Source organism: Plecotus auritus, assembly GCF_963455305.1.
Source record: "Plecotus auritus genome assembly, chromosome: 5".
NCBI classification, from domain to species: domain Eukaryota; kingdom Metazoa; phylum Chordata; class Mammalia; order Chiroptera; family Vespertilionidae; genus Plecotus; species Plecotus auritus.
Genome location: NC_137776.1, coordinates 126216563 through 126232950, shown reverse-complemented (window position 1 = coordinate 126232950; position 16388 = coordinate 126216563). Strand labels below are relative to the sequence as shown.

The 16388-nt window shown below is 42.5% G+C and overlaps 1 protein-coding gene across 1 annotated transcript in view; it reads left to right on the top strand.

The window, feature by feature from the left end:
- Positions 1-889: 889 nt before the first annotated feature.
- The window catches only part of CCDC171 (coiled-coil domain containing 171), a 300242-nt gene continuing 284743 nt past the window's right edge, over positions 890-16388 (top strand). The window contains exons 1-3 of the mRNA XM_080668398.1: positions 890-1109; positions 7140-7280; positions 14847-14982. Coding sequence (XP_080524524.1) covers positions 7237-7280; positions 14847-14982 — 180 coding nt within the window. The 5' untranslated portion in view covers positions 890-1109; positions 7140-7236. The remainder of the gene's footprint in view (positions 1110-7139; positions 7281-14846; positions 14983-16388) is intronic.

Here is a 16388-nt window from a genome sequence, read left to right as displayed (position 1 = left end):
GGAATCGAGTTTCAAAAGCCAAGGAACAAAAGAGGATTTGGTTTTCCAATTTCCCAGAGGGGGCAGCAGATTGTGAAGCAGCTACTGGGAGAAACCCAAAGTATAATTATCAGCAAGAGGAAGGCGGGTGTGTATGTATGTGTATGAGTGTGTCTGTGTGCTTGGAGCTGGGGGAGGAAGGGGGATAGGAGAGACATGGCACATGCTAAGGATCCAAGGTCGTTTATTTTTGCGATGTACCTCGTTATGTAATATTTATAACGAAAGGCGCTGCACCGGCACCAGCGCACTGACCCGCCTTCTTCGGGCCCAATTTACAACCATAAACTGGGATACAATGGGGAGGGGAGGAGGGGACACAAAGCGCGGTGCTGGCGGAGAGCCGTCTAAACAGCGGGAAACAAGCCACTTGTGCAGAAGGCGAACGGAGAGAATTCCCCTCTGGCTCGGAGCCGGATCGCGGACCCCGAGGGGCTGCCCTGGCTCTGAGGATCAGCAGGGAGGCCAGTTTTAAGATGCAGGGTCCGGATCCGACCTGAGATGCTTATTCAGGGGCGGAGGGAAGGGGGTCAGAAATCTGCCTTTTTTTCATTGGGCTCTGTGGGGAGTCTGAGACTGTGACCTGGGTCCCCACGCTGAGCCCGCCACACTGGAGCGTGGGTCCGGGCATTTTCGCGCGGGGAGGAAGCGCCGCTCTCCACCAACGACGCATGCGCGGGCTCGCCTTCCAGCGCAGCCGCGCAGCCCGCGGCCGGTTCTTCCAATCGGAGCCCCGCGTTCTCCGCGTGCGTCTCCCGGAGCTGCAGCCGCGGGAGGCGGGGCGAGGAGGGGGCCGGGCCGGGGCGGGGCGGGCCGGAGGCGGGCGAAAGTCTGGGAAGCTCTGCGAGGGGAGTTGAGTCTCCGGAAGTGGCCGTTGTAAACACCGTCTCCAGGGGGTTTGTCCCCTTTCAGCCCACCTTTGCTATTTGTTCACCATCCCCGGGTCCTAGACTCAGTCCAGTTCAAACAGTTTTTGCTTTGATTTGACCCCCGCGACCGGCCTGGGCCTGAGATTTGAAGCTGCCCCCGGGGTCCTGGGTGTGCGGTCTGGACCACGGGAGCCCCCGGAGGTAACCGCGGGGTGGGAGGTCTTCGAGGTGAACGACTTGGGCGGGAGGTGTAGAGAGGCACAGGATGGGGGGCTTCAGGGGTGTCAAGGGAGATCCAAGATAGTTGGGGACTGTCTCTGGGCTCTTCGTGTCCACAGTGGGGACACGCCTTCAAACCCTCCCCCGCCCCCCCCCCCCCCCCCCCCCGGCTGGGCCTCTCCGCCCGCCGGGAGGAGGTTCTCCTCGGAGCATCCCAGCCCGATGCCGCTGCCGCAGTTCCTCGGAGATTGGGCAGGGACCAGAGGGTGGCACCCAGGGGCGTGGGCTTGGAGCTTATCAGGTTTACAACTCAGGACTGCGGAGCCTAACCTCCCGAGGATCAGCCCTTCGAGGTCAGGGACCACGTCTTTTTCATTCTTTAAAAAAACATGCCAGCCACACACTGGATTCGATGGATGTTTGATACACGAGAGAACGAGTTGTTAGGCTGTCTCCTGTAGCTTCTGCTGCTTCCCCTCAAGAACTCTAAGAGACTTAGGAAAATCGGCTCTTTTCCAGGGGCTGTGAATAGTCTGCAGGAATTGGGCCTCCTTTTGAGTGTTCTTTATTTATTATGAAAACTTTCCTAGGAGAATACATACTTACTCATTTTAAGCAGATCTCAAATGATGCTTGCACGAGAAGCAATTTCAATTGGTTTCCAAATCTTTTTAATACATTATAAGTCGATATTTTATAGTTTTATAGTCTTGGAGAAAAGAGCCCACCATTTTGTCACTTGTTTTATGGAACAGTTAGTGCTTAGTAACAACCAAACGATGGTAGATCAGGAAATGAACATGCTTTCCCATGAAATAAAGAGGAAACAAAGGCAATGCAACCGAAGAGGAAAGGTGAAGGGGATAGTTTTAGTCTGGAGTTTTCTATATTAGTCCTGGCATAGAATATTAGCTGTGACACCTCAGGCAAATAACCTAATCTCCCTAGGCCAGTGGTTGGCAAACTCATTAGTCAACAGAGCCCAAAATCAACAGTACAACGATTGAAATTTCTTTTGAGAGCCAATTTTTTTAAACTTAAACTTCTTCTAACTCCACTTCTTCAAAATAGACTCGCCCAGGCCGTGGTATTTTGTGGAAGAGCCACACTCATGGGGCCAAAGAGCTGCATGTGGCTCGCGAGCCGCAGTTTGCCGACCACAGCCCTACCTAGGCAATAGATTCCCTTTTTTCTTTTTCACTTGAGTTCATTGGGGTGACACTGGTTAATAAAATTATATAGGTATTAGGTGTACAATTCTATAATACATCATATGTATATTGTCTGTTCACCACCCCAAATCAAGTCTCCTTCCATCACCATTTATCCTCCCTCTACCCTTTCTACCTCCCCCCCCTTCCCTCTACTAGTCACCATACTTTTGTCTGTGCCTGAGGTTTTTTCCCCCCTTAATCCCTTCACTTTTTTCACCCAACCCCGAAAAACCCTTCCTGGAATAGATTCCTTATTTGTCAGAACAAGAGGATGAACTTGGTATTTAAAGTCTCATTGAATCCCCAGTAGTTGCTCTTTAGTGTGGGTTCCTGTCAGGGAAGGGGACCTTGGCAGGTCAGTTTTGAAAGTTCATGAGGCAGACTACTATTCTTTCAAGACACTGATCATATTCCTGTTTCATGTGCCAGCTCTTGGAATGGGCAGACTTCTACTTTCATCTGCTGCTCTCAAATTAGCCTGCCATGCTTTTCATGAAACATCTGTTAGCTCTTTGGGGGTTCTGTTATTTCCCTTTGCTTTCTTCTCTATAGACACGTTTACTCCTGTGCAGATTTTGTGGCTGTTTGTGGCTTGCCCTTATTCATTTTTTTATTGATTGATTTTAAGAGAGAGGGAGGGAGTGAGAGAGAAACATTGATTTGTTGTTCCACTTATTTCTACATTCATTGGTTGCTTCTTATAGGTGCCCTGACTGGGGATCGAACCTGCAACCTTGGCATATCTAGATGATGCTCTAATCAACTAAGCTATCCAGTGGCCAGGGCCTGCCTTTATTCATTGGTATTTTGTGGTTCTTTTTGTTGTAAATACTGCTCATGATCATCTAGTTTCTTTATCTAGTTACCTTAGATAGGATTTATACAAGCTCCCTCATTTAAATTCATAAGGAATTTAGCCTATAGAAAAACAAAGAGACGTATAAACACACACAGGCAGGGCTGGTGTGAGAACTCTTTTTTTTATTTTACCTGTCACTCAACTTCTTTTTTCTTCTTCTTCTTTTTGACCCTACAAGAGCATTCTCAAGCTTCTTATTCATATACATTTTCTATTGTCGTATAATAACTTAGCAAAAACTTAGTGGCTGAAAACAGCACCCATTTCTTATCTCTCAGTTTCTGTCAGGAGTCTGGGCACAGCTTAGGTGGGCCTTCGGTCCAGTTTTACTGGGTTATGGTCAAGGCACCAGCTGGGCTGTGCTCTCATCTGATGGCTTGACTGAAAAGAATCTGCTTCCGCCCTAGCTGGTTTGGCTCAGTGGATAGAGCGTCAGCCTGTGCACTGAAGGGTGCCAGGTTCGATTCCAGTCAAGGGCACATGCCAGGGTTGCGGGCTCGATCCCCAGTGTGGGGTGTGCAGGAGGTAGCCGATCAGTGAGTCTCTCTCATCATTGATGTTTCTAACTCTCCCTCTCCTTTTCTCTCTGAAATCGATAAAAATATATTAAAAAAAAAAAAAGAATCTGCTTCCCAGTTCATTCGGGTTGTTGACAGGATTTCTTTCCTCTTGGCCTCTGTATGACAGGAATCTGACTTTTCACTGGCTGTGGGCTAGAGGCTGCCTGCAGTTCCCTGCCATGTGGCCCTCTCCATAGGCAGTTCACAGCATGGCAGTTTGCTTCTTGAAGGCCAGGAGGAGATTGTCTGTAACTTCATTCTGCTAAGACAGCATCTTATAAAACATAGTGTGATCACGGGAGTGGTATTCCATCATCTTTGCCATCTTCTGTTGGTTAGAAACAAGTCACAAGTTCTGTTCACAGAAGCGGGGCAGCGTATATAAGAGAGAAACACCAAGGGGCAGTGGTGGTGTTACATTACCTGTATCACGATCTGGAAATCGATGAAACGTGCTCCTGAGCTACAGAAGACACTTTCCAGAGGACTGCTCGGATTTGTAGATGTTAGATACCAAAATAATGCATTGAAAAATAATCACTCTCTTCACTTTAGCTTTACTGACACAACTTTGTTAAAATTTGGTAAATGCTTCCCACACTTCTTTGCCCAAGATAAAAACAAAACAACAACTGACGTTACTAAGGTCCTAACAGTGTAAATTATTTGCCTGTGAGATAGAGGTTCTGTTTGTGCCTTTTGTGACATATACACACGTGTGTTTTTAATCTTTTCACAAAAACATTTTATATACCTACTTTTGAGCCTTGGACATTCCTTGTAAGTTCTAACTTTTGAACTTCTATTCTGAAGGGAGTTTCTCTGGAGTGACCGCTGGAGGCATGTGGTAAGGTAAAAAGATGGGTTCAGTATTAGAAAAGCTTGATTAAGATCTAAGTGTCCCCCGCTTAGTAGCTGACGGCTCTTAGGCAAGTCATTTAGTCTCTCTGAATCAAGAGTTTCTGTACTTGAAGTAAGGGTAATAAACCGTAGGCAAAAGAACTTATGGTTCAATTGTATGTATCAGCTGTGGCCTTGTACAAAGAGCTTGGGCTTTTGAGTTAGATAGTTATGAGTTGAAATCTTGGTCCTATACTATGTGACTTCTGGCAAGTTACTTCTGATCTCAGTCTTAGTTTTCTCTGTTGAAAATGGGATCATCTTTACATCTTTGCATCCTTACAGTGTTGTAAGGATCAGAGTTCTATATAAAAAATACCAATTACAGTGCTTGGCACTGTAGTAGATGCTCAATAAATGAATGACAGTGGTATTTGTTTATGTGCTATATTCCCCAACTTAGTCTGTTAGGTGCCTGGAGAACTAGAATTTCTCTCCCCACAACCATATCTTGGTAAAAATTACGTCCTCTTTGTCCTAGGTTAGACTTCTGCTGTCAGTGACATGAACCACTGTGTTTAAGTTCCCTTGGTGTCTATCTGTAGGAACCATTAGTCAGTTTTCAGGACCATGGTTGAATCTACATCCCAGTTGGCTTGAGTTTCTTTTCTCTCAATGATCTCTCTCAGGGTTGTGAGAGCAGGGACAGAACAATTTAGCCTTTTTTTTTTTTTTTTTTTGTCTTCTAGATATCCCTATGCACCCACAATTTCTCTAAACAATTCTTTTATTACATCTTTCCCTCAGACTAAATCACCTCCTGTATCACCTACACCCTTCCTTTGTCAGGGATCATTATATTTTCTCAGAGGTTCTGTGTTCAGTAATAGAAGTTGATAGTTACTGAGCACTGTATATGTGCTATATGTACTTAAATTTCAAATGCATGAGTGAGGTTGATATAATTACCTCTGCTTATGATTGAGGAAACAGGCTCAGAGAGCTTAAGTGCCTTGCCCACTGCCACATACTAGTATTTGTAAAATACTTATTGGAATCCTATCTCAGATCTCTCAGTCCAAAGCCTGTTGTCTCTCTGAGGATATTGGACTCCTGCTGGGGAGATACTTGTGGGATCTTTATATTTGTGCCAATGTGGACTTAATTAATTACAGTTATCTCTCTGTTTAAAATGTTTACCCAGAGACTCCTTCATACCATAGTTAAGTAATTTAAGTGGTTGGCTCTGTATAATTTGGAGTGTGTCCCACAGAAGAGGGTTCCAGTGAGAAGGCCAGTGTAAGTGACTAATGCTCTCTCTTTCTTCTTCAATCCCTTAGGAGAGGGGTGGGGCACCTTTTTCCTGCCAAGGGCCATTTGGATATTTATAACATCATTCTCAGGCCATACAAAATTATCAGCTTAAAAATTAGCCTGCTATATGTGGTCAAACATTTAATTAACTTACCCCTAATGCCTTGGCAGGGCCAGACCAAAAGATTTCGGGGGCCTTATACGGCCCGTGGGCCGGACGTTCCCCATCCCTGCCTTAGGAGAAGGCCTTTGAAAATTGCCATGAGATCTTTTATTTGGGAATACTTTGGTCTTTGATTGTAACATTGCATTAAAAATATTTCATTTATTCAAAAACCTTTGGGAACCCCAAAATAACCCTGGACTTCATTTTCTTTCAGACTGATTTTTATGCCCTACAGATAGGCACTACCTATTTCTTTTCCAGTTCAAGAAGAATTTGTCACTATTTCTTAACAATAATTTTTTATTTTTATTTGAAAATGAAAATAATCTAATAGCATTGCCTTGTTCTTACAAAAAGGAACCTCTTTGCCAGTTGGCATGGCTCAGCAGTTGAGTGTAGACTTATGAACCAGGAGATCATGGTTCGATTCCCAGTGAGGGCACATGCCTGGGTTGTGGGCTAATCCCCATTGTGGGGCGTGTAAGAGGCAGCCTATCAATGATTCTGTCTCATCGTTGATGTTTCTATCTCTTTCTCCCTCTCTCTTCCTCTCTGAAATCAATAAAAATATAATAAAAAAAGAAGGAACATCTTTTTGACATTTTGTCATTTTTGTTTCTAATCTTTTATTATTATTATTTTGTTGTTGTTAATCCTCACCCGAGGATATTTTTTCCATTGATTTTTAGAGAGAGTGGAAGGGAGGGGAGAGACAAAGAGAAGAGAAACATCGATGTGAGAGAGACACATAGATTGGTTGCCTCCTGCAACTGGGGCCGGGGATCGAGCCTGCAACCCAGGTACATGCCCTTGACCAGGAATCAAACCCGGGACCCTTCAGTCCACTGGCTGATGCTCTAACCACTGAGAAAAACCATCTAGGGCTGCTTCTAATTTTTAAAAAAGAAATAAAACATCATGGCTTTTAAAAATATAAGTATTTATATGTTTGATAGATAATAATTTAAAAATACAAAGAAGTCGAAGAACAAAAGAAAAATCACCCATAGTCTCAGTTCACATATATAACCACTATTGTATTGTTTACTATTTTAACAGACTTTAGTCCATCTGACCTGTAAGTCACAGACATCTTGGACAATTTTAATCATCAATAACAGTGAGGTATTTCGCGAAAGAGTTGGAAGACTTAACCATGAGTTTAAACACTTCAAGTAATGTTACTGTTGATACCCAAAGGTAAGCCTCCAGTCTTTTTCTTTAGTTGAGGATTGCTTTTGGTTGCAAGGCACAGAGAGAAGTCAGTTGGAGGGACTGACTAAGAATTCTCATGGTATGGTAGGGGAAGTAGGAATTTCATGGGACTGGAGGAGCAGGAAGGAAGCCCCTGGAGACCTTGTGCTGCAATTTGTGCTCCTTTGTTAATTGGTCCACAAAAGTCAAAGTGTCTGCGCTTTCTTTCATCCCTACATATTTGCTTATTCTCTCTCACCTTTCTAAATCTTTTCTTTTCCTCATATTTATGCTTATTCACATTTGTGTGTGGTGATTATTTTGGCTGACTGTAATCTCTCTAGTTCTAATCCTTCGCTTTCCTCAGTGCCGTAACTCTAGTTCACAACTTCTGTAGCACCCTTTTAGTTTTAGCTCCTGTTGCTAACTGCTTCTTCTTTTTTTATTTTATTTTTTTAAAAATATATTTTATTGATTTTTTTAAAAAATATGCATTTTATTGATTTTTTTTTTTTACGGAGAGGAAGGGAGAGGAATAGAGAGTTAGAAACATCGATGAGAGAGAAACATCTATCAGCTGCCTTCTGCACATTCCCTATTGGGTATGTGCCTGCAACCAAAGTACATGCCCTTGACCGGAATCGAACCTGGGACCCTTGAGTCCGCAGGCCGACATTCTATCCACTGAGCCAAACGGGCTAGGGCATGCTTCTTCTTTTTTAAAATATATTTTTATTGACTTCAGAGAGGAAGGGAGAGGGAGAGAGAGATAGAAACATCAATGATGAGAGAGAATCATTCATTGGCTGCCTCCTGTGTGCCATACACTGGGGATCAAGCCCACAACATGGGTATGTGCCCTGACCGGGAATCGAACTGTGACCTCCTGGTTCATAGGTCAATGCTCAACCACTGAGCCATGCTGGCCAGGCACTAACTGCTTCTTGACTTGGAGTTTATATTGTAAGAATTGCTACTGCTCATCTTTTTTGTGCCATTGATATCTGCTTTTGGGTGACGTGCCTACCTTTGGTTTATTCACCTCTAATATGAATAGTATAAAAACCCGAGTCTATAATATGAAAATGAGCCATCTTGTAGAGTGCAACCCAAAGTGTGGTTACAAATAAGTAAGTACAGAAATTGAAAGTAAGTGTTCAGAAACTTTCATAACTGTGTAACAGAGTAATCTTCTGTTTGTTGAATCTATACTAATAAAAGAGTAATATGCAAATTGGTCAGGATGCCCTCACAGTAACGACCGAACAGCAGGCTGCGTGGGGCAACTAGGCCGGCAGGGGGCTTAGTGCGGGATTACTAAACGACTGAACAGCAGGCTGCATGGGGCAACCAGGTTGGCAGGGTGGTTAGTGAGGGACGACCAAACGACTGAACAGTAGGCTGCGTGGGGCGACCAGGCCAGCAGGGGAGTTAGTGAGGGACGACCACATGACTGAACATCAGGCTGTGTGGGGTGACCAGGCGGCAGTGGGGCAGTGAGGGGCGACCAAAGGACCGAACAGCAGGCTGCGTGGGGTGGCCAGGCTGGCAGGGAGGGGGCAGTGAGGGATGACAAGGTTGGCAGAGGGGGGCAGTGAAGGGCAACAAGGCCAGCAGGGGGGGGGGGAGTTGGCAGCGACCAGGTCAGCAGAGGGGGCTAGTGATGGGCGACCAGGCCAGCAGGTGGTGAGCAGTTAGGGGTGACTAGGCCGGCAGGGGAGGGCAGTTGGTGGTGACCAGGCTGGCAGGGGGGCAGTTAGGGACAATTAGGCCAGCAGGCAGAGGTGGTTAGGGGTGATCAGGCTGGCCAGGGGGGGGCAGTTAGGGGCAATCAGGCAGGCAGGCAGGCAGGTAAGCAGTTAGGAGCCAGCAGTCCTGGATTGTGAGAATGATGTCCGACTGCTGGACATCCCCCGAGGAGTCCTGGATTGGAGAGGGTGCAGGCTGGGCTGAGGGGACCCACCCCCACCCCCATGCATGAATTTCGTGCACCGGGCCTCTAGTCTAAGAATAAAACACTTGGGGTTATAGTTTATGTTTTGAAAATTTCTTTTTTAGTTATTCATTTAAAATATATTATAATAAATCATCATGAGGTGGGTGGTGGGAATAATTTGAATGGTCCCTGCTCTTAGTTTGAGAAGAGCTTATCTAGACCATCTTTCAGCAAGGATGTGTGGGTGGGGCAAGTACTATGACTAATATGTACTTTACCTATAAATAGGTTTTGCTATGTAAACATTTCCTACCTATCTTTGAATGCTACTTTAAATCCTTTCTGAAGCAGGGTTGGAAATAAATGAATAGGATTTAAACATTTTACTTTGCTAAAATTTCATCTCAAAGAAGACTTTTTCTTTTATCAAATGTGGCGAGGGTCAAGAGTGAGGTCTCATCAGCTTGTTCTCCACCACCACAGGTGAGGAATATGGTTCAAAAACTGCTAAATAGAGGATCTGCAAGATTCCTTCTTGCTCTGATATTCTATTTTATATATACATATATGTGTGTATTTTAATGCAAACAATACATGCATTTTTAGAAAAATTAAAAAATACAAATGAAAAACAATAGAACTACTTGTAATCCTATTACTTTGAGTTAACTACTACTAATATTTTGGTACATACTTGTCCATACCTTATCTTATGAACATATAAATGTATAAATATATATTTGAAAAATTAGAGTAAATGTTTCACTTTACATTATTTAGTATTCTGTCTTTCAATTTTGGGGGGAACATCTTACTATATCAATATACATCTGCCATAATTTTTTTTAAATAAATCTTTATTGTGCAGATTATTACAATTGTTCCTTTTTTCCCCCCCATAGCTCCCCTTTACCTGGTTCCTACCCCACCCTCTGCCCTTACCCCCACCCCCACTGTCCTCATCCTTATGTGTATGATTTTTGTCCAGTCTCTTCCCACACCCCCCACAACCCTTTGCCCCCAAGAATTGTCAGTCCACTCCCTTTCTATGCCCCTGATTCTATTATATTCATCAGTCCATTTTGTTCATCAGATTTTTTATTCACTTGATTTTTAGATTCACTTGTTGATAGATATGTATTTGTTGTTCATAATTTTTATCTTTACCTTTTTCTTCTTCTTCCTCTTCTTAAAGAATGAATGCCTTTCAGCATTTCATATAATACTGGTTTGGCGGTGATGAACTCCTTTAGCTTCTTCTTGTCTGTGAAGCTCTTTATCTGACCTTCAATTCTGAATGGTAGCTTTGCTGGGTAGAGTAATCTTGGTTGTAGGTTCTTGCTATTCATCACTTTGAATATTTCTTGCCACTCCCGTCTGGCTTGCATAGTTTCTGTTGAGAAATCAGCTGACAATCGTATGGGTGCTCCCTTGTAGGTAACTGTTTTTCTCTTGCTGCTTTTAATATTCTCTCTTTGTCTTTTGCTCTTGGCATTTTATTTTATTTTATTTTATTTTATTTTATTTTATTTTATTTTTTAAATATATTTTATTGATTTTTTTTACAGTGAGGAAGGGAGAGAGATAGAGAGTTAGAAACATCGATCAGCTGTCTCCTGCACACTCCCCACTGGGGATGTGCCCGCAACCAAGGTACATGCCCTTGACTGGAATCAAACCCGGGACCCTTGAGTCCGCAGGCCGACGCTCTATCCACTGAGCCAAATCGGTCAGGGCTGCTCTTGGCATTTTAATTATGATGTGTCTTGGTGTGGTCCTCTTTGGATTCCTTTTGTTCGGGGTTCTCTGCGCTTCCTGGACTTATTAGTCTATTTCTTTCACCAGGTGGGGGAAGTTTTCGGTCATTATTTCTTCAAAAAGGTTTTCAGTATCTTGCTCTCTCTCTTCTTCTGGCACCCCCATAATTCGGATGTTGGTACGCTTGAAGTTGTCCCAGAGGCTCCTTACACTATCTTCATATTGGATTCTTTTTCCATTTTGCTTTTCCGGTTGGGTGTTTTTTGCTTCTTTGTATTTCAAATCTTTGACTTGATTCTTGCGATCCGCTAGTCTGCTGTTGGATCTCTGTATGTTATTTTTTATTTCAGTCAGTGTATGCTTAATTTCTAGTTGGTCCTTTTTCAAATCCTCGAGTGTCTCACTAAATTTTTCGGCCTTTTCTAGAAAATTCTTGAAAAACCTTATAACCGTGGTTTTGAACTCTATATCCAGTCGATTGCTTTCCTCCATTTCTTTCATTTGTGAACTGTTTCTTTGTCTCTGCATTTTGGCTGCTTCCCTGAGCTGATAGAGTGGCTTTGTGTGCTAGGTGTCCTATGGGGCCCAGTGGCTCAGCCTTCCCAGTTACCTGAGGTGGCCACTCTTGGTGCACCCCTTTGTGGGCTGTGTGCGCAGTCTTGTTGTAATTAAGCCTTGATTGTTGTTGGTATCACTGGGAGGAATTGACCTCCAGGCCAATTGGCTGTGAGGATCAGCTGTGTCTCCACTGGGAGAACACCCTTATGAGACAAGTCTTGCAAAAGCCTCTGTACTCAGCTTGGATGGGGCGGATTCTCAGGGTGGAGCAGACAGCAATGGCTTCCGATCAGCCCTGTGCTAAGAGGCCCCCTGGGTCTCAGTGTCCTGCAGTAATCGCTGCAAGCACCTCTGAGAGAAAGCCGCCCTCGAGTTTCGCCTGCTGCCAGACAGTCCAGTTTCTCTCCGAATGAGTCTGGGTCCCCAGAGTCTCGCCTGGAACTGGAGTTCAGAGGAGTAGGGAGCTTCTGTCTCCCTCCCGGTTGAGAAAGCCAGCCTCGTACTCAGTTGCCAGCCCTCTCCGCGCGCACGTCTTCGTACCTCTGCCTTCTGCAGCTCCTCTGAGTCCCAGTGTGCTTTTCTCTTTCCTTCTAGTTGTAGATTTTCCACTCAGCCAGCCTTCCTGTGGTTCTGGATGATGTCGTTTTGTCTTTTAGTTGTAGTTTTGAAATTGTTGTGCGAGGCTGCAGTTTAGGTGTTTACCTATGCCACCATCTTGGTTTCTCCTTGCCATAATTTTTTTGTTATAAACTTTTTTTTTTTTTATTGATTTCAGAGAGGAAGGGAGAGGGAGAGAGAGATAAAACATCAATGATGAGAGAGAATCATTGATCGGCTGCCTCCTGCACGCTCCCTACTGGGGATCAAGCCCACAACTCGGGCATGTGCCCTTGATTGGAATTGAACCTGGGACCCTTCAGTCCACAGGCTGACGCTCTATCCACTGAGCCAAACCAGGTAAGGCAGATATGCCATAATTTTTAATGGCTATGTTACTCTTCAGAATTCTAGAATCTGGGTAAATGAAGTTATTTAAACTCCACTATTTACCACTAATCTACTTCTGTTTCTATAGATTTGCCTTTTATGAACAATTCATGTAAATGGAATTATACAATACAAGGTCTTTTGTGTCTGGCTTCTTTCACTGGGCATGTTCTTCAAGTTTATTATGTTGTAGCATTTATCAGTACTTTCTTTTTAATGCTGGATAGTATTCCGTTGTATGCATATTAAATGTTTTGGTTACCCATTCACCAGTTAATGGACATTTGGGTTGCTTCCACTTTTTGATTATTATGTTGTGAACATTTGTGTACAAGTCTTTCTGTGGATATATGATTTCATTTCTTTTGGGTAGATTCTTAGGTATAGCATTATTTTACCTTATAGTAAAATTACATTAATTTTTTAAAGAAACTTTGAAATTTTATTCTAAAGTGACTGGGAATTGAATTGTGTGACCTTCTGGTTCATAGGTCCAGGCTCAACCACTGAGCCACGCCTGTCAGGCAAAAAAAAAATACCAAAAGAAAAACCCCGTTTTAAAACGGGCAAAAGACCTGAATAGGTTTTTCACCAATGAAGATATATAAGTGGCAAAAAAAGCACATGCAAAGATGCTCAACCACATTACTCATTAGGAAGATACAAATTAAAATCACTATGACACATCGCTTCACACTCACGAGAATGAATAGAATAAAAAACTCAGAAAATAAGTGTTGGCGAGGAGGTAGCTAAAACCCTCATACACTGCTGGTGGAAATGTAAAATGATGATTGGAAGCTCACTGTGTGAGGCTTTGTGTTTGTGGCATTCTCTGTTTTGCTGGAAAACTTCTAGCATCAGCATTTTTAGGTCTTTTCACTATGCTGGTCAGACTATCCAGGGAGGACCATTCCATTTTCTTCTTGGTTGCCATTGTTCTGGCAGACAAGAAGTATTAGAAGACCAGGGTTCTCATCTATTATATACATTTTTACTTGAGTCTTTTGATTTTAGTATGGATCCCTTTGCCCCGTGGTCGGCAAACTGCAGCTCACGAGCCACATGCGGCTCTTTGGCCCCTTGAGTGTGGCTCTTCCACAAAGTACCACGGCCTGGGCGAGTCTATTTTGAAGAAGTGGCGTTAGAAGAAGTTTAAGTTTAAAAAATTTGGCTCTCAAAAGAAATTTCAGTCGTTGTACTGTTGATTTTTGGCTCTGTTGACTAATGAGTTTGCCGACCACTGCCTTAGCCCATTTGTATCTGATGTCTCCAATCCAGAGACCTTCTGTTTTATCCTGTCCAGGGAATAAATCTGTAATATGCTGCCAGAGAGGGGAAGAGATTGGCATTCAGTTGTATGGCGTATAAGGTAGAGGACTTGATCTCATTATTAATTTGGTAGACTTCAAACCAGTTCTGTTTTCGGCTCTATTTTCACCTCCATTTTCAAAGGTGTTGCCAATGAACTGAGCTTGTTGGGACTCTGGTGTAAATCAGGTTGCTTTCCCCACTGTTGACTTTGAATTTAACTCTCATACGTGAATCAGTTAACACTTGCCCGCTTGCTTTCAGCTTTCAATATTTTATTGCTATTGGCTCATCTTCTGTGTTCTTTTTTCTTGTGATTTTATACCTCTAAATTCTCTTTATTGTTGTTATTATTTTTTAAAAATATTTTAAAATTGATTTTTAGAGAGAGAGAGCGAGAAACATTGATGTGAGAAACATTGATCAGTTGCCTCCTGCATGCCCCTTCCCTGGGAGTGAACCCATAACCCGGGCATGTGCCCTGACCAGGAATCGAACCAGTAGCCTTTTGGTGCAGGGGACAACACCCACCCAACCAACCTCCACAGGCCAGGGCCCTTTGCTGTTATTTTAATTAAAATTTTAATTTTTGGGAGAGAGTGCTTTAGCATGCCCTTTTAATGCAGGAATCTATATTCTCTTATTTATACTTTTTCTTTTTGTAATATGTATTACATATATAATAAGTAAAATATTTTAAAGAGGTAAAAAGGAAAGAACTTAGTCTCTTGCAAAACTGCTCAGCTTGTGATAGGATCAGACAGCCTTAAGTACCAATCTTGAACAATGTGGTGATTTTCCAATGAACAGTGGTTTGTTTCTAGTTGTATACTGTTTTGCATTTCTACCTAGCAATCAACATCTTTTACTAGATTGTAAGTTTTTTTGGGGGGCAGGACCGTATCATGTTCTCAGTGTGTGTTTTTTAAATATTTTTTTTGGAAAAATAGTTATCAGAAATACCAGAAGTGCTGAAAATATACTTATGGAGAATTGTATTTTACTTTAATCTCATTTTATAGGTTGAAGAATGTCTCACCTGATGTAAAACAAATGTCTAAAAGTGAAGCAGAATTGGATATTACTACTGATTTCAGAAAGAAACTCCATCGGGCTAAGAGAGAAAAATTAGAAATAACAACTAAGCACAATGCAGAGGTAGAATTTATTTTCTTCTCCAATAATGTTAAAAATAGATTAATTTAGATTCATTTTGCCTTGGCCCAGTGGCTCAGTAGGTTGGAGCCTCATCCCTTACACCAAAAAGGTGGCGGGTTTGATTCCCGGTCCCGATGGGTATAGGAGGCCACTGATTGGTTTTTCTCACATTGATGTTTCTCTCTCTCTCTCTCTCTCTCTCTTTCTCTGTCTCTCTCAAGTTATTAAGTAAAATATCCTCAAGTGAGGAATTAAAAAATTAAATTCATTTTATATTACAAACTCTATGTTTAACACTTATCACCATAACATTTTTGTGCTTAAAAAGGGACTTATAAAGAAAATGGATTTTTTTTTTTTACATAGTGGAATTGCATAGGAATATTAAAGTAGAAATTTAACTAGTTATTATATTTATTTGTATGTTGTCTTAAATTTATTTTAATTAATTGGTAATCTTGATTAAAATATTGATTGATGAAAGCATTGGTGACTAAAAGATTTGTAAATTAGACATTTTTGAAATCTTATTTTTTTTAAAATCTTTATTGTTTAGATTATTACAGGTGTTCCTCTTTTTTTTCCCCCCATAGCTCCCCTCCACCTGATTCCCCACTCAACCCCATGCTCTTACCCCCCGCCACTGTCTTCATCCATAGGTGTAAGATTTTTTTGTCCAATCTCTTCCCGCACCCCTCACACCCCCTTCCCCCTGAAAATTGTCAGTCCACTCCCTTTTTATGTCCCTGATTCTATTATATTCATCAGTCCATTCTGTTCATCAGATTTTTTATTCACTTGATTTTTAGATTCACTTGTTGGTAGGTATGTATTTGTTGTCATTTTGTTGTTCATAATTTTTATCTTTACCTTTTTCTTCTTCTTCCTCTTCTTAAAGAATACCCTTCAGCATTTCATATAATCCTGGTTTGGCGGTGATGAACTCCTTTAGCTTTTTCTTGTCTGTGAAGCTCTTTATCTGACCTTCAATTCTGAATGATAGCTTTGCTGGGTAGAGTAATCTTGGTTGTAGGTTCTTGCTATTCATCACTTTGAATATTTCTTGCCACTCCCTTCTGGCCTGCATAGTTTCTGTTGAGAAATCAGCTGACAGTCGTATGGGTACTCCCTTGTAGGTAGAACTGACTGTTTTTCTCTTGCTGCTTTCAAGATTCTCTCTTTGTCTTTTGCCTTTGGAATTTAAATATGATGTGTCTTGGTGTGGTCCTCTTTGGATTCCTCTTGTTTGGGGTTCTCTGCGCTTCCTGGACTTGTAAGTCTTTTTCTTTCACCAGGTAGGGAAAGTTTTCTGTCATTATTTTGCTCTCTCTCTTCTTCTGGCACCCCAATAATTCGGATGTTGGTACGCTTGAAGTTGTCCCAGAGGCTCCTTACACTAGCTTCAT